This window comes from Calonectris borealis, chromosome 3 (assembly GCF_964195595.1).
Source record: "Calonectris borealis chromosome 3, bCalBor7.hap1.2, whole genome shotgun sequence".
Taxonomy (NCBI): Eukaryota; Metazoa; Chordata; class Aves; order Procellariiformes; family Procellariidae; genus Calonectris; species Calonectris borealis.
Genome location: NC_134314.1, coordinates 16,288,288 through 16,315,033, shown reverse-complemented (window position 1 = coordinate 16,315,033; position 26,746 = coordinate 16,288,288). Strand labels below are relative to the sequence as shown.

Here is a 26,746-nt window from a genome sequence, read left to right as displayed (position 1 = left end):
GTACATCATTGTCCACTTTATAGGCAACTTCAACAAAGAATTAGTGTCAGAACCGCTCCATCAACCTCTTTTACAGAGATGCAAAAGAAAACTCCTTCCCACTCTCATGAGGGATACTTCAAAGCAGCAGACAAAAACTCATGATCCATGGGATGCTGATAATCCCCTAAGTGGTTTATAGGATCGTCTTAAAAAATAACACAATGTTTTCAATTTAAAGTGTAGTATGTGCAGAGATGATAGTTCATAAAATATTCTGAAGATCAACTGAATCAATGCACTGAAAAGGCACCAAGCCTGTGAGAGTTCAAGGAGCGTCTGGATGATGCTTAGTCGCACGGTTTATAGGTAGTCCTGTGAGGAGCAGGGACTTGGACTCAATGATCCTTATGTGTCCTTTCCAACTGGAGATATTCTATGATTCTATGAAAAAACAAATGAATCACTATTTTAACATGAATGCCGAGGAAAACTAACTAGGAATGCAAAGACGATTGAAATACTCCAATTCCCTGAACTGGACCATAGACTGTTACGTTCTCCTGCCTTAGAAACAGAATGAGGAGGTGGTAAGGGTTTGTGAGAGCTATGCAGGCAAGTTTGTTTTTATACAAGTTCTCCCTTTTCACAGCAGCATCCCAAATACGGCCTCACAAGCACAGGATGGGTGAAGGCACTTGAGACCAAGATATATAAATCCTCTTCCAAGGATGACTCTCTCAAAGCTAGATGGGAAACGAATACATTGTAAGATTATAAACACAATGCTCAAATTTCTAATGATCATCTGACACTGCCTGAGAAACTGAAGAGAAAAAGCATATAATTTCTAGCGGCAGCTTTCCTGGCCTTGGTGACTTCAGAGAGCTACTGAATGCCTGTCAAAAATGCAGAAGGTTCAGTGTCTTCAACCGAGGTAGTAAGAGCTTTAGACACTTGCAGTGAAACTTCAGTGATGTTTTAAATTTGGCCACTGTCACTGACTGCCACGATACTGGAGCCTCTTGCATGTTTCCAAGTCCTGCACGCACTATGGTCCACGTCACGTTTTGGTTACAGCATCAACCATGCTAAGAAACACAAGAACCACAACGTTTCTTTCAGTATGCAGACTCGGTGCTGGATCGCTGGCAGCGCTGTGAGGGGTTGAGCTTTGGCAGGAACCACAAGAAGTAGGAAATTCCAGTACACAACTAGGACAGAAGTGGGAATCTTGCAGAAAGGTCTCTGTGACAACTGACACGTTAACTCCGATGGGATCTTTCTGTCCAGCTTCCATACTGGTGAGCTCTTGGATGGGAACCAAAGAGCAACTTCCCTACAAGTATCTTGAGCTTCTGGCTCCAAGTTTGACCCCTGATTTTTCCAGAAGATTAATTTGCAGCTTGGCTATGCTATTTGTTTACTCTTGTGAAACAAGAGGACTTGCAATGAGAGAATTTCTATAGATAAAGTCATCCAGGCCATAAAAATGTCCTGTTTGCTGGGACAGCACTGTTACAAAAGAAAGTGTTTAAAGATCAGTGACTTTAAGACAAATATTCCTTAGTTCAGGAATATGCTCTTCTCTAAAAAATTTTAAAAGGTTACCACTGGACAATAGGGAAACAACATAATCTCCAGGAACTATCGTTTAAGAGTTCTCTGCATGCCATAGATGAGCAGATGGAAGCTCTGTCTCGAGCAGAAGGACAAGTGAGAAGAATAGAAGAGCAGCTTTGCCTTTTGTGTCCTGGGTACAAAACAAAGCTCGTGCACATCATACCCTTGGCCAGATGATCTCCACATTACAGCTCAACACAGCCCACGCTGCTCCTTTGTTTTGGGACAAACTGCATGAAGGGAAACTGAGGAGTGCTATGACACTTCCATCCCTAGAGGCACTGAAAACTCAAAGGCCATGAGGAATCTACGCTAAGTTGGCCCTGCTTTGAGGTAGAGGTCAGACCACAGGACCTCCAGTGCTCCCTATCAGCCCGTATCGTTCTACAACAGCTTCTCAATACAGCCTGCTGTATGTACAGCTAATAACTACTTGTACAAGTATAGAACTTGTATAAACTGTGGCTAGTAAATCCTATAATACAGTACATTTCCTAAAATGTCAGGCTTAGCAGGGCCCCAGGGATTCACAGTAAATGAGGGCAAGCCAAGGAGAGAAAGTGCAACAGATCCAGCCCCAGGCTCCTGATGGCCAAAACAGCTCCCTTGGAGTCTGCCCTTCCTCACACACAGCCTTTGCTTGGCTTCCTTTGGAGCAACCCTTGCCTTTCCCATATCTGCCGCAGTAGTTGCCTATATACTTTAAATATTTCAATTAATTACCAGCTTCTCAAGTTCAGGAACTATTTTACCTTACTCAAATAGTTTATTTAAAAATATATATATAATATTCTCCAATTCAGAAAAGGATAGAACTTCCCACAATGTAACATTTTATATATATATATAAAATATTTATGCATTCAGTGAATGGAAACAGTTTTACTGTATACATTTTTAATGTTGTACTCTATGCAAATCTGCATTACCTAAAAATATACCGTACTTCTGTAAATCAAAACAAGCAGGGAAAAAACACTGTAGCTGTGCGCTGGGTTATAATACCTAACAGAAATGATATGAAAGTTTTAGTTTTGAATTTAAGAACTCACAAACAACATTTTACTTTGCGAGTGCATAAATAGAAGACTGAATACATTCTGGCTCTGTTAAGCTGTACTGTAGTAGAGGTTACAAAATGTAAATATATTTATTCATTTTCAGTATTTCAGTGTTTCCAAGTCCACCTTTCATGATAGTGTTAAATAAATCATGGTCCTATCCTTCCAAACATTTCAACACTCTTTAAAAAACAAAAACAAACAAACAAAATTTTAAAGTGAAATGTCCTCCTTCATTGAAGTGTTAGATCATATTTTAAATTACTGCACTCCCACACAATATTTTTATATATATATATATTTTAAATATATATATATATTTATATATATAAAGAGACCAAATAGGAGACTACATTTTTTACTGTCAATATGTTTAACTTTGCATACTGTAGTTGTATAAAACATGCATTTTCTGGGATATTTAATTATGAACACATCATGAATGAGCCACATAAATTATATTTTTTGTACAACTCCAAGTTAAAAAAAAAAAGTCAGATTAAGTGCCTCTGAGGCCCTTTCTTCCCAGCTATCAGTTCTCAAAACACATTACTGAAATATTTATCTATGCCTACAGCTATGTGCTAGAGAACCAGATTTAAAATTTTAAAATACATCTACAGTATGTTTTACTTTCCTTAAAGTTTGTGACAGTCCTCAGATATTGTGTTGTGAAATGTAAAAATAGTCACAGATTCTTTTTTTTTTTCCCCAGAAATAAAAAACACATCTAGGAGAATATGCATAAACAAGGCAAAATGAAGTTTCATAGCACTTAATGAGGGTTAATATAAGTCAATAACTAATATTGAGGTTTGTAAAAAGGGCTGGATGAGCAGTTACATGTATAAGCAAATGGTCTAGTAATTCCAATGGTATCAGACATTGTTTCTGTAACCAACACTTCTCCACCCTTAAAACCAGTCGATATACATTCAAAATAGGCTGACATTGATATACTTACTAGGTGTAAAAATAGTGCACTATTTTTTCTGCCACAAAGCAAAATTGCATCCTAAGAGCTGGTAAACCTTCTTTTTTCCTTAAATAGAGAGAATGGGCAAAAAACTTGAAAAAAAATTAAATTAAGGCAATTAGACAGGTAAAACAGGACTGCCCATGATGACGTAGCTGAAACTAGTATATACTTCAAACTTATACTAGCTGCTGAACACTGACATGCAGCTTTTGATAGATGTGTATGAATGATATAAACTTCAACATTATGGCTTTATACAAGTGCATAGTTGCAACTGCAATAAGTAACGGTATCTGATTAATAAGCATAAAAAAATAAAGTGGAAAGATTTTTAAAACCCTCTTGCAGTATTACAGTACAATATATATACACAGTATAATGGTCACTTCTTACAGATGCAGTCTATATCACTATGGTGGATCTTCCTCCTGTTCTTCTTGCAGACATGCTGGTGGCATCTTTACGAAAGCTGAAAAGTCAGTTTCTTCCGTTTTAATATTCATTCCTCTCAATCCTTTTATGAAATGTAGTGTATGTGTCTTGCCAAGAAAGCTTTTGCGGAACAGAGTTTAAAAGGTTACCTAACATATCCTTTTACTATTTACCAACCATTCCTCATTTGATCAGTCACTCAGGAGAATACAGGAAAACCCTCAGAGATTAGTAATTTATATTGCAGCAAAAATGTAAACCTCTGATATATATAGCACAATCTCTCAGGAAAATATATATTTTTAATATATTTTGGGATATGTTTCAGTCTTGCTGTAACAGGAAGAAAATTATCACCTTGAATTGTGTCTGCATTCACGGAAAGCAGTTAGCTGAAAAAGAAGCAGGAAGTTTGGTCAGTAAATGCAACGAATGTAGATCTGACAAAAATATACTTCTTCAAAGTCTTCATTTAAGATGGGCTCATCAGCATACTTGGGAGAAACGTCATTCCTCTGGATCAACAGCATCGTTACTTAAGTATAGCACATCCTTACGCATTATGATCCCAAATCAATTAAACCCCCTTGTAATATATGAGGGTAAAGTACAATATGCACAACGTAATAGTCCTTCTAAAAGATTAGTAATTTGTAAGCTTTTAATACATAAAGATGCAGTATATTTAATTAACGTAATGCTTGTTACTGTAAACACTAAGCCAGTTAAACTCTACAAGAGCTGGTATCTCGTTAACTGAGTACACAGCTGAGGTACAGCCCTAGTGCTGCTGTCACTGCCCATTCTTTTGTAAGACTGAAACACACCTTACATACTATTTAAAAGAATTCTTAGGAATTTATCATTTCGGGTTTTTTCCTGTGTAAACATAACATTGCATCAACATGTAAAATGATTAAACATTGAGAACTATAAAATAGTTATCACTATTTTCAGTACATTCACACTGCATATTTAAGTAAGCCAGGGGACAAATTAGATCAATAAAACGGCCGCATCTTTTCTAAAGCAGTCAAGGAAACCGTATCGCAGAAGCTGCAAAGCCCATTTGATTACGTAGTTTTCAAATGCATGGTTAGGTACCCAAAAAGCACAGCACTGCAAAGGAAAGCCAAGTCAAATTCACTTCATAACACAGGTAGAAAAGCAAAATGCAGAACTCTGGTGATTTCATGTCTGCTAGCCATAGACCAGTCAGTTTATGTTAAAAGCTTAAAAATGAAAAGTATTTGTAAATATCAATTCTGTTTCAGCTAAACATCCAACTGCTACAATCTCCCTTTTAGCCTTCAAAAATTATCTGCAGAGGTTAGCAGTATTAACACTACAGATGAACAACTACTCTGACAATAGGAGATACTTTCTTTTCAGGCAGGCAGACATGAATTTTGAATAAAGATCTAAAATTAGAAAAATAAAAACACTGACAAAGGCAACAACATCATTTTAATGAAAATGACTCCTCTAAAAATTCATCAACATCATGAACAGAATCTCATTTTTACTGTTTAAAATACTAAAATGAGATCTTGTATATTCTCTGCTTCGAGAAACAAAATCCAACATAGCATGCTGTATTCAAAGGCAAACAAATCCATTCCTCGCTGTTTAGATTTACCCCTTATACTTCTTCAGAAATCAAAAACATCGTCATCATCATCATCACCATCAATATCATCAACATCATCAAATGACCAATCCCAGTCCTTAAATGCCAGATCAAGTAATCTGCAATAGGAGGGTTTGATGTTTAATGTGTGTCACACTTCTATAAAAGACTTCAAAATTCTGTTGGTTATCACTTAACCTTTTTAAATAAAAGTGTCTGTTAAGGTAGGTGGGTTCCTTCCTTTGCCTATCATGAAGATTCAGTTAGTGTTCATATAAGCCAGGAATATTGTATTAATTGGAAATTTATCTCACAAATCATTCAATTCTATAGTACACTTACCATATTGATTTTTCCCCAAAAAATTTCAGCAGAAAAGATCAACATGTACATTTCATAAAATCAGCTACTTTCTGCTTTGCAGCTGTTCTTGTTGTCTAAGGTGCAGTTTTATGCTCTCCTGCTATCCCTTTCCAGACAGTAACACAAGGCTAACAATTTTTCCAATAAAATCAAATAATTTTGATTGCTGAACAGAACATGAAATAAAATAGCATCATCTGAATTTACAAACAAATACAGTAGGATTTTACTATATCCTATACACTATAGGATTACACTATACAGCTATCCTGTAGCTAATTATTTAAAGCTAACCAATGCCAAAAAAGAGGATATATCAACTTGTTCTCTAGGTGTCGCTGCCTGCGCTCCTTCTATGGTCAATATAGAACAAAGAAAGCAAGAGAGGCAAACCTTGTCAGCACATGAGTCATTTTACCTATTTTAGGCATTTATTTTGGGATGGGATGAATCATTGTCTAGAGGCGTTCATCTCTTTCTGTTGTTATCGAAGGATCTTAGACAAATATCTTAAGTACTTTACTTCTCAATTCCTATAGCTACAAGAAATGAAACCCAGTCTACTCATCTCTCCAGTGAGCTCAATGGATTTTAAATCAGGATTATATGCCAACCATAGCAGGCAGAGATAGAAACCTTACCCTAACAGAGAGTTCAGTGTGTTTTAACTATTAAACAATGTTTAATATACTTAATCACATGCTTTAAACAAACTGGGTTTCAGGCATTTTTTGGGGTTTTCGGGTTTTAAAGTTTCTACACTTTAAAATGTGATATATCCCTAAAAAGGCTCAATATTCATTTATTATAAATTATGGCTATTGTAATTTCTAAAACATTTAAAGAATTTATTAGGGATTAAAATATATGAAAGTTGATTTTTTTCAATTTGGAATTATCCTTTTGGCACAATCTAATTGAATGGATAAGCAGAAATTGTATGGTCTGTATCAAAAACTGGTTTGCCCTTTCTTAAATCATCACGAAGAACAACAGCCATGAAAACCTTGGAGAAACAATTACTGTGTGAAATTCCTAGCAGGGACAGCATTTATAGGACCATGCAGGTTGGAAGGGACCTCAGGAGGTCTCTAAGCCCAACCTCCTGCTCAAAGCAGGGTCAGCTACAAGGCCAGCCCAGGCTGCTCAAGGCTTTGTCCTGTCAGGTCCTGAAAGCCTCCAGGGATGGAGCCTGTCCAGCCTCGCCAGCCTGCCTCCCTACCCAGCTGTCTGCTTTGGCTTTTTCTTCTATCCAGTTGGAATCTCTCTTGGTTCAACGGAGCCCCTTGTCTCTCACCCTCCCACCATGCAGCACTGAAAAGCCTGGCTCCATCTCCTCGATACCCTCCCCACAGGCAGGGGCAGGCTGCTATGATCCCCCACTGGAGCTGTCCTTCATCCAGGTTGAACAAGCCCAGCTCCCTCAAGCCTCTGCTCTGGCCATCCTGGTGGCCTCCGCTGGACCTTCCCCAGTTTGTCAATGTCTGGCTTGAATTTGGGGGCCCATCTCTTCCCTCAGAGGGGGATAATCTCTTCCCTCAATCGTCTGGCTGTGCTCCTCTTGATGCAGTCCCAGAGCCTGCCTTGCCGCCAGGGCCCACTGCTGGCTCATCTCCAGCTTGACCCCACCACTCCGTCCCCAGATTTAACTGGCAACTAGATCCTCATTCTTAATAAAGTTCGTAACAGAAAATTAATTATTCCATACAGTAAGCCCTTGCACAAAAGACTCATAGAGGCATCAGTCAGATATTAATTGGCCACAGCAATTACAGTAATTTATAAGTATGTGGTTTCTAATTAAAAGTGTTTAAATCCATACAAATTTCCACTGGTTTGACAGACCTGCGTTAGTAAGGTGATAGGTGAGATGACCTCACAGAACTACACTTTTCCATCTGTTAGGTACATTTGCAAAGCTAACTTGGAAAATTTAATTGCAAGAATAAAATGGTTTACACATAAAAATGTTCATCCTCCTCCTTTTTCCACCATTACAAAATATACACATAGAAAAATATACAGATAGAAAAAAAAATCACTAAAGACTGATTTGGACTGGAGGAGGACCACAACTAAAAAGAAGGGTAAGAGTAAATACTGTGTTATGAAAACATTTTATAAAAAACGTCATGAAGATTGAAAGAAGGGTGTTATAATGAGAAAAATTATTTTATGAGCACCTAAGAACAGCTGTCAAAAAAGAATCAGAATTTATAATATACTCTTTATATGTCAACAATAAGAGACAGAATAAAACTAATGAATTAGATTGTGAACACTACGCAGAAGAAAAGCATTTTACTTGTCCCCCAAGTTGTCATGAATGTTTCCTTGATTCATGCTTCAATCCAGTCATTGATATTTTGGTTAGTTTTGCACAAAGAAACCCTTCAATAATCAGTCCCTAAGTAGTAATTAAAAAACTTTTTCCTTCATGGTTATAATCAAAAACCTAATAATTTAAAACGCAAATTATGAGGTCAGACTTTCTTTTTAAGTATGTAAAGTAAATCACAAAAAATAAGACTTTCAGAAAGTTAGGAGGGAAGTGAAATTAAGTTACATTGAATCCTTTCATTATGCATTTCCACACATTAAAATACCAGTATTTTTTTACGATCGAAAATTCGTAGTGTAAGGCTGTTTTAGGATAACAGCAGCATCACAGTAAGAGCACGCTTACGCTGCATTCCCCACTGTAACTCCGGCAACTCACCCAACCCAGTTTTCAACCAGCCAGCTTAGATACTGGTGGCAGTCTGGTCACAGAAACAAGGAGAGCAATACTGTCTAGCCTCCGCCAAATTATCTCTCTGGGGAAAAATGTTAAGCCTGTGCTGAACTGTCCATTGCTGCTGGAATACTGCAACAAACAAAGCAAGTCAGACCAAGCTTTTCACAGGCTGTCAATAACTGGGGACTGATATAACTAAGTATTAGCTAGTACTCTAGGTGATGAAAAAAGCAAACTGAAAAAACCCAGAAATTCTGTACTGTGCAATCACATAAGCACTACCTGCAGAATGTTATCACTTCCAGAATACAGTATAGTATTTTGCTCCTTAAAGGTGATCCAGTAATAGATTACTGTTTTTTGAATGGACGTTTTTTTCCCAAATCAGAGGAATTTGGTAAGACTGTTCTTTTAGGAACCATGAGACATGAGCATGAGTCCTTCTAAGCTGAATGAGGAATTGAAAACAGTTCTCCCACCCTTTGGTAGGTGCTCCAGCTACTTGATCAAATGGTGATCCCCACCTCCCATCTTCCTGCTCTCTTGCAAAAAGCACAAGTGATGCTCAGACAGGTGCCTACCACTGTAGTAACGGGCTCCACGCTATGGAACCCGCACGGGCAGAGACGCAGAAGTGAAATTCATCTGAACTAGATTTTCACTAGATGACCAAGAGCATGCTGTATGCTACTTTTCTACACTAGGAGGACATGAATCCTGAAAACAATTCTTCCTAAACATCACCTGTAAATGGAGTCAGAATAGATACATACATTTGGTCAGATGAAACACACTCTAACGTACAAATCCGCAATCAGGTGTCTAACCTTAGAGCAGGGCAGGAATTCAAACACATGCCTCAAAACCAAGCAATAAGAAACAAAAGACATGTAGTCTTTTGCTATGTGTAAGGCCTTCAGACTGCTTTTTGAAGGCACCTAATTCTCTCCAAGGTTCATTAGAACCACAACCACCTAACTTCATTGCTCAACTTCAAATCAGGTACAGTAGTGGCCATCTTGAAAATTGTTAAACCTTTTTTTCTTTTTTCTTTTCTTTTTTTAAATCTTCACACCCCTCTCACTGACCCTTTGCCTAGTTAAACGCCATTTTCCCTACCAGCTGCTAGTTCACAGGAACTATTAGGCTACAGACGATGTTACAAGTTCTGCCTATTACACATAACAGCAACAGGAGACATTATCAGTACGGTAGGCTTAATTAACAGGTTATGCAAGGTCCTTTAAACAAGGGAACATAGTGGCTCTTCTTAGAACTTAACTGAGGTTTATAGAAGGTGACATGCCAGATTGCATGTCAGTAGTCAACAACACTTGTGGTCAACTGTCCTCGTCAACATATACGACATTAATTGTAGTAAAATGTTTAAAACAATAAACTAAATAGCAGCTCTTGTATCACCTTGGTTTGTTTGGAGGAAGCTGTCGACTTGGTCGTCTGATGGACTGGTTTGGCTGTACCTTCATGGAAGTTCTGGGAGAAGACCGAGCAAAGGGGTCTGGTGCTGGCGGCTTCTTGGGTATTTTTTTCACCAGTCGGCTCACCCATTTTTGCTGTTCTTCCGTAGAGTTAGCTAACAGTAGTAGATTCTTTGCCGTTGAAATATCATAGTACACTGTAATAAGAATTTTTAAAATAAAAATGAATATTGTTAGTACTCTAAACATGTCCCCACATCAAAAATTAGTTGTCAGATTACCATACTCTCACAGTCAACACAAAGAGAAATCAGCAGAGAAATCAAAAGCAAAGTGAACCAGATTTTGCCAAACTTTATGTTTCCTGGTTGCTGACAGCACCTCCTCCTTACATTTAGAGTGTAACAACTTAGTACTATGGAAGATACACACTCACATGGAAAAAAACCAAGGAAGGGGTGCCTGAGCCCAGGAAGCTATGAAACCTGAATCACAAGGAGTAAACTTCACTGAATATATTCTATTTCATAACACACACTAACACTATTGTTTCATGTAGCAATCCAGCACAACGCACAGTGTGAGCAGTCTTACAACTACCACGCTTTACTGCATGATGCTGACAACACAGCAGGTATGTACGTATATTGGCCTCATGCCCTTAATTCAACAGGAGTGAGCTGATCCTCGTGTAGACACCCTTAGAAAGGTTCTGACGGCTACATACTAATAGAAGAAAAACCTACCTGTTTATGTTTAGTTGGTGTCAGACCACTACTAGAATCCTCTGACCTATTAGAATGCCCTGTGACTCCAGTGACTATATGCATATTCAAATACCTCCTATTTACCTTTGCAAGGTGCTATAATCTCTTCTTTTTTATCCATGTGATCTTTGTGACATTTGATATGGCAACGGCGACATTCTAGAGCAGGAGGAGGTTTAAACATATGCCACAGTGGCTTCATACAAGCTTCACAATTGGTTGGAAAGTGATAAAGAGTAGGTATAAACTCATGTCCTTTGTGACAAATGTAATTTGACTTCTCTCCCATGGGCTCCACGGGAAATTCCTGTTCCTTTTTGCTCTCTCCTTCATTAGCATATAGAATCTAAAATCAAAGCAAAATAATCTCAGTACTCCTATATGACAAACAGAAATTCAGAGTAATTAAGTAGAAAGATTGAGGAAATACCATAGAACAGATTTTTTTCAAGTTCTTTTTTTAGTGAATATTCCATTAGACAAAATTATGAAAATATCTTTGACAATGTGTGAAATACCACCTTTGTTACACTAGAAACATTAATTTATTACTCAATACCTGGAATATCCTAGGAATTTCTTTGGAGTCTGCTCTGTACACATCAGTCTGAGTGACAGGTCGCACATGGAAGAGTTTGCTATAGGAAATTATTTCAATAAGGACAAAAATTAATGTTACCAAAATGATAAATTTAAATTGACAGATTAAGTTAGGATACAATATACCACATTAAGACTTAGAGCCATTAAAGATTTGTCAGTACAAATTACTAATCACTTGATTGAAGTCCTATCTTTCAACCCTGCACATGAACTTCCAAAAACCCTAAGTAAAAAGAAGTCACAAGTATCCAGCTATATTTGCAAAAAAAAATGACAGCACAGAAGAACCAACATCATGTGACTTTAACGATTGCTGGTAGCTTTCTAACACAATCCTCTCCCCATGCTCCAACCTCTGAATATCCACATTTTGTATTTATTAAGAAAAGAAATTAATTAACTACACAACCCACCCGTAAGGGTGAATTTTCACCCGTAAGTGAAAATTGATACAAACATTGAAAATTATAGCCTCTCTGCTACAGTCTTCTTAATGTTTTTTTTGCTACAATGTGTACGTGAGGTAGGTCTAGCTGACCTAGTGGAAGCAGTTCAGTTACATCAGAGCTCAGCAGAGCTACCTATATCAGACTGAGCATCACGCTACTGCGGCACCACTGCCTACAACGGATACTCAAGCTCCCAGCTCTGTAGTTCAAATTGCAAAAGTATGCTCCATCTGACATTGAGCTCCCAGACTGGACCTCAAAGGCCTTTTGCAAAAGTCTTTCCAACAAAGTTCACCTACAAATCAGAAGAAGGCATCTCACGTGACAATACTTACTCTATATCTAATACCATATAGGGATTAGATTGTTCTTTATCTTGTTCGCTGTCGTAGAACAGGATCTTCTTACTGCTTACAATTACATACTGTTAAGAGACAGAAAAGGATGAAATATATGTTTTAATCAAGCTCTTCACAGATGTCAAAGATGTCACAGCAATTACCACAGATGTCACAGCGATATTTTTCTACAATTTTATTAAATGGTAGCTAAATGGACAATAGTAATAATGTATTCTAAGTCCATGATTTGCCAATAAATTCATTGCACAACAATCAAAATTTTGATTACCTGATAAATCAATTTATGTTATCAGATTAATTGATATTTAAACAGATTTAAGTACGTATGAAGAGATAAAAATGAAAGGTTGGAAGAAAGTAAGGTAAAAGCTTTTCATTTCTATTTTACTTGGACTGGTAGTGAGAGTAACTGTCATCTTATGATGCCTATTTTACACGTGCAGTTCACAACTAATAGGGATTATATTCACAAAGATCACTGTTACACTTACCAGCATTGCTAGCAATTTTCACAAAAAAGCTAGTTACCTAGAAGACCACCTATTTCCAGAATTTTGTCCAGAATGAACAGTTTGACTGATCAGTAAGTGAACTGGTATGAAACAGTGTAGTTACTCTTTGGGCAAAGACCCATCGAAGAGGCTACTGAGAAGCAGTAAACTAGTGAAGGCTGCACAAGGCAGATGAGTAATTGTTAATTTTATCTCCTAAATATTTTGTTAAGGGCATCTGCTTCCAGACTCTGCTGAATTCCAGCTACGTAATACTGCTGGGAATGCTTATGGCTGAATGTAGAAGATTTGAAGATCATGAATGGCTGTTCTCACCTCTGGCTGGACAAAGAAGTATCTTAACCTATTATAATTGTCTTAATCTGCTCCTCTCAGACATAACTATACCAGCTAACATATTCTATACATTTAAATAACGAGAGAACATGTATCAAAGAAAAATTGAAGTGTTGAAAACCTGCAGTAAGCTTAAAATCCAGACTACACAGGAAACAAGATCATAAATCTGGTTTTCTTACCTTTTTAACCCATCCAAATTTTTTAGTGTTATTTCTAACAGGCAGTGATAGCCACCCTTCCAATCTTGATTCTGAAAAAAAGACATATATTAAAGAACATAAATATTCACAAAACATTATTTTTGAGACTACTGTGCATTTTAAAATAGTTATTGAAGATCAATAATAAAGCAACAGAGAAAACATGAGAACATGAACTATTTAAAACTACAAGGTCTTGCAAAGTTTATCACAGTAAGTGTTCAGGAATAAATTAAATCACGTATTCCTGAATAGAGCCAATAACCAACAGTGCAATCACAAAAAAGTAGTAGGCATGAGGAAGAAGGGGAAGAGCAAACTTGCAATTATAGCACACACATTCCCTTTAGTAATTTTTTCAAGACTTAAAATCCTTATGTCTATCAACCTTTACTTTTTAAACAGCATCTGAAGATATTAGTACAGACCATACAACATCCGGTTCAAGACAAAAAAAGGCAAACTACCACCACCAATAACCTATATCCTCTATACACCGGGTAAAATTTCAGAAGTTTAGTATTCTAATTTATATTTTTTGCTGTGTCAATTTTTCTTTTTTCTAATTCTGCCTAAACCTCCTAAGCTTTCTAATCCAAAATAAGTCATTTTTGGCTAATCCTTAGGCCTTGCCTAAATTCAACTGCCCTCTCACTCACTTGCAATATTCCATATTACACAGGCACGTTAGTCAGATTGGATTTATCAACAGTATTAACAGCTCAGCTGTTGTTTGACACACACATTTCAGTAGTAACCAAAAGCTCACCCGGATCACATTTTCCTAGTGCTTGGTAATACATAGTATCGCATAACCTTTGACCCTATTTTTATAGCTGCACTTAATACAAGCATTTCTTTCCCCTATGTTTTATTAAGAGAAATACTCAATTGCAATAGTATTTTCCTGATGAGTTTTCCACCCTAGCAGATAACCTCTACTGCTGCTGAGGAACCTCCAAGACAAAAATACTGAAGCCTTAACTATTAACAAACACAAAACCATGAAAGGAGCATAAACTCCAAAATTGCAAAAGCTGTTTTCTTTCTCATCAGAGGGCATTTGCAGGCTCCTGCCCATGTTTAACATAGCATAACAAATAGTTATTAGATATTCATAGAATTCTCATTTGTCTAGAGAGACTTGAAGCAATATTATTCAGATATGTGCTACCTTCCAAGTTTATTGCTCTATAAGCATTGCTATGGGTGACACGTTTTAATGTACATACCAAGTATACAAAGTAGTTCTATAATGTATATTTTGCCTCATACCTGCCACTTTACACTATTCCTTTCAACTACACCTGATACAAAGGGTAGCAAGCGTAATGCTGATGCAAAAAATTCTTCCCCACATCCAGGAAGCATGTGTAGTTTGTTAATGGTGTGAAAAAAAAATGCATTAATATTTCTCCTCTTTTTTTCTGTAATCTCTAATACTATCACATGAAATTGGACAAAATGAGAGTTTCTGGTTACACTTCTTCATTTCTGGTGTCCATTCCATACTAAGAGATCAGAGAAAGGCCAGAATATTTCAAAATTTTCACAATAGATGCTTATAAGCACTAGGAGGGAAAAAAACCAACAACACACAACCATCATACCTCAAATCTGTTGTAATTATGTCAGAAAGAAGTCCTAGTTTAGATATGATTTTTACTTTAGAACAAAACAAAACCATGCAGATATGCCAACAACAGCTAACAAGGAAAAAATTATGTATGTACATAACAATTCTTTTATTAGAAGCCTCACAGCAAAAACCATAGAATGAGGAAAACAGAGGAAATGCATTATTCTTTACTCTAGTTTGACGAAGTAATGTCAATATTCAAAAAAAAGTTTTGCCTTCAGTGGAAAGGTATTCACACTTTAAAGGAACCTCAAGTGAAATACATAAATTTGAATGTAATTAAAAACCCACCTCCGACATTAACACTAAACAGAAGTTTTGTTCAACACAGTGTATGTGTAGTCATATAAAATGAATATAGAATTAGCTTTGTTTTACCAGAGCCATATCATTTCATTATATGCTTTATGTATCTGGAAAAATGAATAAATTTTGCTTGCCTTACAATATGAGAATCAAATATAAGATTCAAAATAAGGCAAAACAATGTAATACTCAGAAGACTGAATTTCTACGAGCAAGTAATGTACATTTAGGTGGTGAGATGTCTCCACACTTCACTTAAACACAAAGTTTTGACTTTTTGGTATCCAGTTATCTTAGGGTCATACAGACAGCTGCAGATACCGGATAGAGGCTACCTTGAAAACAAGCCAATAAGGCTCATTTATTCAATACTTTAATAAAAACGGTGATTTTATAAATGGCAGCAAGCATCTATAAACATTTAGACAAAACAGGCCAGTTATTTGTTCATGCAAATCTTTTCATGTCTTCTGATGGCAATGATTACTGCCACTGCAGTATGTTTACTGCCAGATTTGTTTTTTGTTTGTTCTTTTTTTTAATAATGTATTAATAGTGTTAGTTTTGAAACAGAGAAAAAGACACAGTAAGAACAAAACCGAACAGCTCTCAGGGATGTCACCTGTGCTATCAACTTCTGTAGGGCTGTGGGAACAAGACAAAGGTTCTTCCTCTGAGTCAGAATCAGAATCGAGAAGCATGCGAGAACTGGAAGGCTTAGTGGCAATACTGACAGAGGTAGAAGAGTGCTGGTAGGTAAAAGACATGGATTCCATAGTGTGGGACTGAGTGATACGGACTAAACATAAAGCATAAAGGAGGAAAAAGGTAGAAAAGAAGTCAAAATAGAATCTCTAAGAAGAGAGTATTAGTTTTACATTTCATCACATAAAACAGTAATTGCAAAGTAACCACCACAATAAAGTGAAAAAAAATATTTAGTTTTAATGGGGTACAATAGAATTTTTTAAAAGAAATTTCTTCAAATAAACGTAAGATGAAGTATGATTACAGACAGATTTATATAGTAGGTGGATAGTGATCATCATCAAAGCATTAGTAAGATGGTAGAAACACCTGAAGATGAAAAGCCACAGAATCATCAGAGCGTTAATTTAATACTTCAGCTTCTATGGTAAAACGCTGATATAAAACCAATTAATGCAGAAATATTAATAAAATTAACATACCAGGGAATCCGTCATCTGCCTCAGCATCTCCAGGTCCACTGCCTATGCTACTGTTGTCTAGACCAATGTGTAATGACTGTAGCTGTGAGCGAAGCTGTTCAATGTCGCTGTCTTTGCTGTCCAGAGTCATCTGGAGTTCAATCCGTATCTGACTCTCTTCTGCTATTTGCTGCAAGGATAAATTACAAAATTTCCTATTATCACAATACTCAGTTACTCGAGAAAACATAAGCAGAAAATTACACAGACTTTGCAGCCAATCTCAATATATATACTGCCTATTTCTTTTGGTCATGGGAAATTCAGGAATAAAGACTGTACACACTACCTTAAAGCCTGTATCAATTCAATAAGAATTACAGAAAAATGCTATCAATGCTTATATTTGCAAAAGGATCTTACCGCCTGCATTTCATTGATTTCCTTCTGATATTTGATCATCATTTGGGTTAACTTTTCTCGTTCAGACTTCAGTTCCATATGCAGTTTCCTATTTTCCTTTTCCTTCCGCCGTACATCAGTGTCAGCTCCACGTTTGACTGGACCCTTCCGATTCATGATCTCAGCCAATTTATTCACAGCCTTCCCACGGGGAAGAAAAAAATTGACAAAAAACACACCAATAAATACATAGAGTTATATCATGAAGAAATAAAGTCTTCTCTCCTATCCACTTTTAATCTATCTGTAAACTAAGACCCCTGCATATTTGGTACTATAAAGTTGCTTTAATTCAATGTACTATTCAAAATTGAAAAGAAGGTAAGGATGCCATTTTCACTTTAAGCAAGCATTTGCTTTGAAGACTTCTACTCATTTAAACATTCTCTTCCATTTCCATTAGCTAGCCCCAAAATGTATCTTCGGATTAAAATGCCACTTGTTCTAAAAAACAATCCGGATTAAAATCAGAAATATACTCTTTTATGGAACTTACAGAGGAATATAAATCAAGATGGAAACCAGTAAAATATGAATTCATTTGACTGAAATAAAGATTTTTGCTGGTGGACTGCATCTGGATTAGGAGTTCCTCTATAATAAATCATGAGGATGCAGTTTCACTACATTGAAAGTGTACTTAGTAGAAGCAAAAAAAAAGATCAACGTATTTTGTTTCAGGGTCAAAAAAGAATAAAGTATTAATGGTATATATAGATAGTTTACCATGGAAAGTTTTCTATTAAAAATTATTTGATTCACGAACACTATCTCTTCATTCATTTAGACACATTTGCTTACCTGGGTTTTCAATGTTCTTTCATTCAACAACTGTTTCTCAAATTGTGCTTTAATATTTCCTACATTTGCTTCTTCTTCTTTTAGCTTTGTAATTTCTGTAGCAAGGTAATTAAAAAAAAAATCTATGAAAGCTCATTACAAAAGAAAATAGTGCTATTAAAGAACAAAACTGGTATCAAATCAAATTACATTTGATTCAGAGAATACATACGTTCTTGTACTTCCTTCAGTTTATTGTTTAGTTCTTCTTTCTCATTAGCAAGATTAGCCACATCACTAGTTAGTGTCCTATTTGCTTCTTCCAACTGCGAAATAAAAAATACATGTGACTATGTAACAAAACACATTTGGCATATGAAAGCATTACAAGACCGAAGGAAATGCTTCAGACTGAAACCAGGATAAGGATAAGAGGACGAGCTGTAAGAGAGGCAGGGGAACAGAAAAAATATCGATCAGAGATATGCATGGAAGAAACACTGTAAGAGATTTTTTATTTCATTCACAGAAAATAAATCTTTTTAAAATGTCAGATATGCTTGTGTATCACTTACCTCTAAGTGTGCTAAATAACAATGGATAACTCAAACTGCAAATAAAACTCGATCCCATGTAAACCTCTACCAAAACCATGATCCATATTACTCACAGAGGCTATGGTGGCATCTTTCTCCGTAAGTTCCTGTTTATGCCTAGCCATCATCTCTTTAATCTCCAGCTCTTTCATAATCTTCTCTTTTTCCAAATCAGAGTACTGTTCTTCAGCAATGGAACGTGCAAGTTGTTCCGAATCTGCTTTTGTCAAAGTAATCTCTAGTTGAGCAGCCAAGGAATCTCTGCAAATTATTGATACATACTATTAACTCTATTAACTTAAAAAATGGGAGGTTATGGCTGGGGTGGGGGAGGTGTAAAAAAAAAAAAGAATAAAACAACAAAATGCCTTCCTAATCTTTTATATATTAGTAGTACAACTAGTAAAATCTACCTCTCATCCTGTAACTCTTGTATCTTTTGCTGCATTTCTTTACAAAGTTTGGTCTTTTCCTCACATTCTTCTTTAAGTTCTCGAACTTGTGTCTTGTACAGAGTCTAGAATTTAAAAGTTGGATAGAAAAGGATGTGACTTGCATATTCTAGCTTGAAGGTACTCAAAAAATGATGCAAAATGACACTGTATGCAATTGTTTAATCACACATTCAATTAGAGTATAATTGCACAATGCCTTCTCTAAATTTAACTAAACGTCATCATCATTCCCAAGTGTGTTTTGGTTATTTCACTTATTTGTTTTTTGGGTTTTTTTTAACTTGTGTATTTGTGAATGAACAGATGTATGATATATGTTTTATATGTTTGTAAACATACTGTTAAAGAGACTCTCAATGTGAATACCACTATTTAATAGAAAATCAGAAGTATCAGAAACAAGGAAAATCAGAAAACAAGGAAAATTTATTTTTTTCTACTATTTTAGACCTTTGTCAGAGGGAGGTAGGTAGATAGAATTTAGATTTTAACCATACAAATCCATTAAAACAACATGACAGTTAAAGAGAGCAAAAAGAAGTCTAGGAGGAAGGGAAAAAACAGATTAGAAAAGCATTTGAAGTTCAAATTTTTGTGAAATCGTTACAAATCTAGAGCTCTAGAGGAAATGAAAGAAAAATTATATTGCTCTGTACACTCAAATGACTGTATACAGGTAAAGTGACAGACAACTGCAAGCGCATTTAGTGCAGGGATTTCAAGACAGACTGTCTCTGGCCTATCCACAGCAGGCAACTGACCTCAACTCTCCCTTTTTCTCCTTTAATGTGTGCAAATTTTTGATCTACTAAAACTTCAGACAGACCTTCTCCTCACTGACCTGAAGACCACAGTAAAATCTTTTAAGTTTCCTTTAATTCCGAAACAAGCCTTTTGGGCTCTACCTGCAGTGCGACTGGCTGTGCACTGTTTATTAACCTCCATATGCTAGTGATGATTTTTAAGTACAATAACTATTTATGCTGTTGTACCTTATCACAATAAAGCAAAAACTCCCAACAGATCTTGTATTGGGTTTGCGTGGCAAGGTTTTGGTAGCAGGGGGGCTACAGGGGAGGCTTCTGTGAGAAGCTGCCAGAAGCTTCCCCTGTGCCCGACAGAGCCAATGCCAGGCGGCTCCAAGGCGGACCTGCCGCTGGCCAAGGCTGAGCCCATCCGTGAGGGCGGTAGTGCCTCTGGGATAACACATTTAAGAAGGGGAAAAAACTGCTGCACAACAGCAGCTGGGAGAGAGGAGTGAGAATATGTGAGAGAAACAGCCCTGCAGACACCAAGGTCAGTGAGGAAGGAGGGGAGGAGGTGCTCCAGGCTCCGGAGCAGAGATTCCCCTGCAGCCCATGGTGAGGCAGGCTGTCCCCATGCAGCCCATGGAGGTCCACAGTGGGGCAGATATCCACCTGCAGCCCGTGGAGGACCCCACGCTGGAGCAAGGGGATGCCCAAAGGAGGCAGTGACCCTGTGGAGAGCCCACAGTGGAGCAGGTTTGCTGGCAGGACTTGTGACCCTGTGGGGGACCCATGCTGGAGGAGTTCGTGAAGAACTGCAGCCCATAGGATGGACGCACGTTGGAGAAGTTCGTGGAGGACTGTCTCCTGTGGGAGGGACCCCACGCTGGAGCAGGGGAAGAGTGTGAGGAGTCCTCCCTCTGAGGAGGAAGGAGCGGCAGGGACAACGTGTGATGAACTGACCGCAACCCCCATTCCCCGACCCCCTGCGCCGCTGGAGGGAGGAGGGAGAGAAAACTGGGAGTGAAGTTGAGCCTGGGAAGAAGGGAGGGGTGGGGGGAAGGTGTTTTAAGATTTAATTTTTATTTCTCATTACCCTACTCTGACTTGATTCGCAATAAATCAGACAAGTCAAGTCTGTTTTGCCCGTGACGGTAACTGGTGAGTGATCTCTCCCTGTCTTTATCTCAACCCACGAGCCTTTCGTTATATTTTCTTTCCCTTGTCCAGCTGAGGAGGGGGAGTGATAGAGCGGCTTTGGTGGGTCAACCTACCACAGATCTCTACCAAGGTTTGCTGTAATGCAAAAATTTCCTTCCAAGCCTTAAATGCACATGTTTTGTCACACCATGTGATTCTGAGAATACAGCTCTTTTCTTCCATGCAGCATGGAAAAGATGCTGAATGCAAAATGCTTGAAATATGCAGAAAATTATTCACACTGTGGAAAAATGAGCTGCTTGACTCCTCACTCCCTCTAAACTGTGTTTGGGACTCCCTTCCAAAGCTGGGACATTTCTTAACACGAGCTCTTTCACATTGCTCAGAGATCACGAACAAGGAGTGATGACAAGGCTGCAGACAAGACTACAGACAGACACAACAAAAAGGATTATCTTTAGGTTACAGATGAGAAACACCTGATGGCTGAGGAGGAAAAAGAAAAGCTAACATTGTACTTAGTAAACAGATTAGTATAAAAATAAAGAAGCATAAAACATACTGAGAAATACTGTTCAGCTTCAAGTTGGTCTTGAAGCTCTTTCATTTGTCCGTCTGCATCTTGTCGTTCCCTAGAAAGGAATAACATACTTTAAAAGAAAAGATATGAAAATATTCCAAACCAGTGAATAGAAAAGACAGCAATTAAACCTGAGGCTTCCTCTGGGTACCAGCTCTCTTTCACCTATACAGCTGAGAAAACTGCACTAATAAGAAGTCAGTTTAATACTGTTAACACACTAACTACAGCAGTGTCACATAGTTCAACTAGTAAGAGACAGTGATAAAGGAAACGGCCAGTGACAGAATCTTATTTCCATGTAAAATGTCCCTGATCTGACAGATCGTTTTGGGTCTCTCATTTGCTAGAGCTCAGTCTGTGAAAACATGTCTGTGTTCTTTGACATGCATAATTTCTTGAATTCCTCTGTTATTAAAACAACTCAGAAAGTCAATTAGTCAGTCTGTAACAAAGAACACTAATGTAGCAGAAAAGATTTCTGCCAGTGTTTCACATTAGAGCAACCGTCACATGTAGCCACTTTTTCTATTTTGCTGACAGAAAAGATAAAGCACAAGGACATAAACCATCAGAAGTCATAAAGGAGCTAAGAATGAGATTCATCTGATACATGTGCTAGACTTGTCTTTTCATTCACAGGAAGGTCCTTTATGTAAAAAAAAAAGAGTATTTATTTATTATCAGGTGCAAATATTGCTTGTAAGACCTTGAAGAACTGCTGGAATTTAACACAACTCCTATTTGAAGGCCCAACAGATGTGTTTAAACATCTTTAGTACTAGATATTTCCAATGGTTACGCTTCACAGCTCTGTACCAGTATTCATTTCCAACTCTAATAAGCTCTCCTGGACTAATAATGCCAGTAACTTTCCTCTTCACTGAAGTCCTATGTAGTTTTAAAAAAAAAAGTACCTAGACTTTCTATTAAATAAGTGTTTCTCTGAAGTCCTCACACTCTTCAAAACCCTCAAAAGCTGGGTCTTTCTTAAGATTTTCAGGATAACAAACATCTTTTATTACAAATCTATACAGTGCTGAATCACTAGGGCAAATCTCAACTAGAGTCACTGTAAATTATTTTAAACAACAATTAAGTTTTGCACTGTAGAATAGCATATTCTGTGCAGCGAATTTTTAAAATTAATATTGCTCTCAGCTTTTGTCAAAAAATAATTACAAATCAGTAACATTATTAAAAAATATAGAGCAACTCTGCGTACTTGCGGAGTTCGTTATTTTGTTTTTCCAGACTTAATTTGATCTCCTGAAGATGGTTATTCTCCTGTTTTAACTGCTTCTCTGACATTTTCAAGGTGTTGACCTGTTGCGTTTGCATCTTGAGGTCATTCTGAGTGAGACAGCGCTTTTGTGTTTCTTGCTCTATTTTTAATGTCAGGTTTTTTACCTGAAAAAAATAAAAAGAAACCTGTGAATTTTATGGACCTACACAAGAAAGCAACATTTAAACAGTGTCTCTTTTTGACTTCCTCTATGCTTTTGTACAACATGCTCATATCTTTTGATAAGTCCAAGCTGTTTCCTGAATAAAGGCATTAGCACACAATAAATAAGCTAGTTTTTCCATGTCAATCTCACATTTTACATTCCAGATGGATGGAAAACTTTCTAAGATGAATAATGCTGAAATATTTCAGAAAAATGAAATCACACTCCGTAAGGTAGACTTTTTAAAGCTCCAAATACAGAGAAGGAAAAAGTTGCTGCCATTTTCATTCACAAACATTCCTAAATATAGCTATAACAAGGAAAATATTACGACTTTGAAAACCAGGTTCCACTCAAGAGTCCTTTTGTCATTGTTCCTTACATCTTCATTTAGTATATCCTTTTGCCTAAGGAGCTCATTGATTTTCTGTTGTGATTGTTTGAGATCACAGTCCAACATGGAGCGCTGCTTTTCAGCTTCTAACAACCGGTTTTCTACTTTTTGCTTTAAAGCTCTCTCTTCCAAAAGTTTCTTCTCCATTTCTGTGAAGCAAGAGATTTAAGATGTCAGTCAGTGTAAACCAGGGGATTTTGGAGGGCGAGGGGAAGCGGAGGTCTATCCCATATTAACAATAAGCAACATGTTTAACCTTTTAACACTGAAGAGAAAGACTGCTAAAGAGTGATTCATTAAAATTTGCACAGTAAATCCACTCCCAGAGGATGCTTTTGCAAGCATTACTGACCGATAGCTATTTCCTACTTTTGAATTTCAAGATAACTTCCAGTTTATCTGCAACACATCTGAGATGGATAAAAGGGTGGATCTTTACAAATAATTCATCTAAATCTACTGAAGTGTTGCTTTGACTATGATAATTCGAAATCATTTAAAGAGTTGAAGCTGTTTGGGAACCTGATATGCCAAGTGATTCAGCCATTATTACTGAATCATTTGTGCTTCTTTTGAACACCTGGAACGACAGGATCTGCAGGTAGCTTTTTAAGTAGCTATAATAAACATAAGCCATTTAATTCAGAAGTAAGAGCCATCTTCTAGAACTGTTTGGTAATTATCTCGAAGAGATTTCAATTGTCATGAGGTGCATCAGAATATGCACGGTGACTATGGAAGCCTAGCAAAGGCTTTGCTATTTCTATCTAGCCAAATATTTAAATTGTTAAGTTGCTGACATGTATTTTATTTAGGAAGACACAAAAAAGGTATGAGTACACTGAGTAAGAACATAGATAAGCTCTTAACAAAAATGTTTCAAGCAGTTTTAGTAATGTAAGTTTAAGAAAAATTAATTCAGAATACACTAGCACAGAAAATGAATTAGTGCTGTGTGCAATGGAGAACCTGTTTTACTCCGAGACTAAAACAGCATGTCTTTAACCTAGCAAAGCAAGGACAAAGCGACTATGACTGATTTTTACGACACTAATTATATTTCAAAAGAACGGGAATCAAGGAAAAAAGCCTACACTTAGGCTTCCACTAGCATTAGAAGATTATATTATCTACTTTGTATAATTTAATACTAAAATATAAATAGATAAAATAGATAAAATATTATCTACTTTGTATAATCTAAGTCCAACTGTGATGTCAAATGCATACCTTTCATGGCTTCAGATTTTGCTTCCTCTATAGACTCATAGATCTTATTTTTGTCTGCTAATCGTGCTTTTGTGGCTTTATGTTCAGCTTCTTCTTGTTCAAGGTTCTGCTGCATAACTTTGAATTTATATGTCATATCTATTTCCATGTTGCTCTTTTCCTGTTAAAGAAGAAATTACATTGAAATAAAACATTAAATACATCAGGTTAAAGAAAAAATTTCAGACAACAATAACATGCTGCTTGGAAGTATGCTAAGTGTAGAAAAGAACTCATTTCTACAAATGTTTTTCTATGGATGGCAAAGTGCTCCAAAAATGCACAACGACATTCCCAGTTGCAAACAATTTTAGAATTACTGCTTTAACAGCCAACATTCTGTAATAAAAGCCGCTCAAAGATTAGGTTTACTGAAGAATTTTTTCAATACTTTGTTTCAATGACAAATTTGTTGAAAAAAATATTAGCAGAAGCTTTTTTATTTTTGGCAATATTGAGAGTTTAAAAAAAAAACAGGTGAAATTAAATGTTACTTCTGCATTGTTAAGCTACACACTGGAGTACATGTACTTTAGAAGTATAACGTATTATGATCTTAAGGGAAATGCTGTCTTTTTTTCCCCACTTCTCATATTGCAAAAACAATGGACAAAAAAAAAAAAAACAAATAAAAAGAATAAACACTGAAAACAAGGCTTATTTTTTGCATACATTTTGTCTCCCTGTCTCAAGTAATAAAAGCGCAAATTTAAAAATTCCATAAGAATGTAACACCAACGTTCACGTAGAAGTGCTGTTACCTTCTCTAAATCTGTAAGTTTTTCCTGCAATTGTCTCTTCTCCATTTCCAGTTTGGCTAATGCACTCTTTCCATTTTTTACTTCTTCTTCCAAGCTAGATATTCGACCTAAAAATGACCAAAACATCAATGAGGCTGGGCAGTGTGTGGAAAAAGAATGTACTGTATCTACTTAGAGATAAAAATTTTCGATGTAACAGCTTCTAATTCTGATTATTAAGAACATCTCCCTTCAGGGTGATTTTAAAAGTTATCAATAACGTTTTACAAATGTTATCACATATTTTCTCTTAAATGTGTGTCCACACTTACAGAACATTGTATAAAACAGCATGCTAATCTAGTCACAATTTGGAGCTCAAATAACATAATCAAAATCTATTTTTATTTCCGAAATGAGAAGCAAGCTTAACTTCAGAACACTTGCAGGAATACCTTGTAAATCACTGATAATCTCTGATCCATGACTTCGATCTCTCCTTTCTGATTCTAGAGCTGACTGAAGATTGAGAAAGTCCTTCTCCAGTTTGAGTTTAGCATTCTCTAGCAGGCAGTTCTTATCTTGTAGTTCTCGATTATTAGCTTCCAGCTGCTGGATTTGCTTTGTGCTTTCTGTCTGGTTCTTCCTTAACCTGGCTGCGGTATCAGACTCTGATCGCAGCAAAGAATTGGCTTCATCCAACTAAGGATTGAGCAAAACATACTTCAGAAACAATTAAAATAAAACGTCTACCATTTCTACTACAGAATACTAGATTTTATGGATTAAAGAAATAAAAAGGGATGTATTTTAAGATTACCTTTGAACACCAAAACATGACAAGAAAGAACAGCTTTTAAAACTCATTACACATTTCAACTTCCTCCACTACTAGTAAATCTGCAGTTCAAACAGCTATTATTTTAATATATACATATATAAAGTTGGCATGCCTGTCTTTGTAGTTGATTGATTTTCTCATTGGATATTTGAGAGTTCTGATTCCTCTTTTTTAAATCTTCAAGCTGGTCTTTCAAACTGTTAACTATAACAAAAAAAATTCAATATTGTTAATCATTGTCATGAAAAAGCTTTAATTTGAGCTGTAAGTAATTTATTTTATCTTTTAAAAACCCACATCAAAACAGAACCCTTCAAGCATGGTTCAACATACCCTCATTTTCCAAATTGCGTTTCTTATCTGCTTCATGTTCTGCTTTTCTCTGGTATTCTGTATTCTTATGCTGAAGAAGAGCCTTCTCTCTTTCTAACTGTCTGACTGCAGACTCTACATTCTTCCTTGAAGTTATCTGGATATATTTATAAAAAAACACCACTAATTACATACAGAAGAATGGTATTCTTTAAATGATAAAAAGACAGCTCACGCACTCAGTTTAGTTTGTAATGGAGAAAGACACAGTCCATTTGCCTGCCGCAAACACAGCGTATCGAAAACGTGGTCAAATCCAGCTCAGGATTACTATGGCCAGGCGCTTTAAAATTTAAAAACTGTTTGATCG

At 36.7% G+C, this 26,746-nt stretch overlaps 1 protein-coding gene across 3 annotated transcripts in view; it reads right to left on the bottom strand.

Annotated features, from left to right (window-relative positions):
• Positions 1 to 3,372: 3,372 nt before the first annotated feature.
• ROCK2 (Rho associated coiled-coil containing protein kinase 2) overlaps positions 3,373 to 26,746 on the bottom strand; it is a 106,834-nt gene continuing 83,460 nt past the window's right edge. The window contains exons 13-32 of one of the 3 annotated variants that reach the window (XM_075145049.1): positions 26,398 to 26,533; positions 26,177 to 26,268; positions 25,679 to 25,925; positions 25,245 to 25,351; positions 24,445 to 24,604; positions 23,203 to 23,363; positions 22,595 to 22,779; positions 21,352 to 21,421; positions 18,841 to 18,944; positions 18,502 to 18,688; positions 18,064 to 18,157; positions 17,853 to 17,947; positions 17,013 to 17,192; positions 16,611 to 16,779; positions 13,455 to 13,525; positions 12,398 to 12,486; positions 11,570 to 11,648; positions 11,095 to 11,356; positions 10,227 to 10,440; positions 3,373 to 4,466 (exon numbers count right to left, since the gene is read on the bottom strand). In XM_075145049.1, the coding sequence (XP_075001150.1) occupies positions 4,463 to 4,466; positions 10,227 to 10,440; positions 11,095 to 11,356; positions 11,570 to 11,648; positions 12,398 to 12,486; positions 13,455 to 13,525; positions 16,611 to 16,779; positions 17,013 to 17,192; positions 17,853 to 17,947; positions 18,064 to 18,157; positions 18,502 to 18,688; positions 18,841 to 18,944; positions 21,352 to 21,421; positions 22,595 to 22,779; positions 23,203 to 23,363; positions 24,445 to 24,604; positions 25,245 to 25,351; positions 25,679 to 25,925; positions 26,177 to 26,268; positions 26,398 to 26,533 (2,706 nt within the window). In that variant the 3' untranslated portion in view covers positions 3,373 to 4,462. Of the gene's footprint in view, positions 4,467 to 5,564; positions 5,824 to 10,226; positions 10,441 to 11,094; positions 11,357 to 11,569; positions 11,649 to 12,397; positions 12,487 to 13,454; positions 13,526 to 16,610; positions 16,780 to 17,012; positions 17,193 to 17,852; positions 17,948 to 18,063; positions 18,158 to 18,501; positions 18,689 to 18,840; positions 18,945 to 21,351; positions 21,422 to 22,594; positions 22,780 to 23,202; positions 23,364 to 24,444; positions 24,605 to 25,244; positions 25,352 to 25,678; positions 25,926 to 26,176; positions 26,269 to 26,397; positions 26,534 to 26,746 lie in introns of those variants that run through there. The other 2 variants (XM_075145050.1, XM_075145048.1) reach the window with 2 other exon arrangements.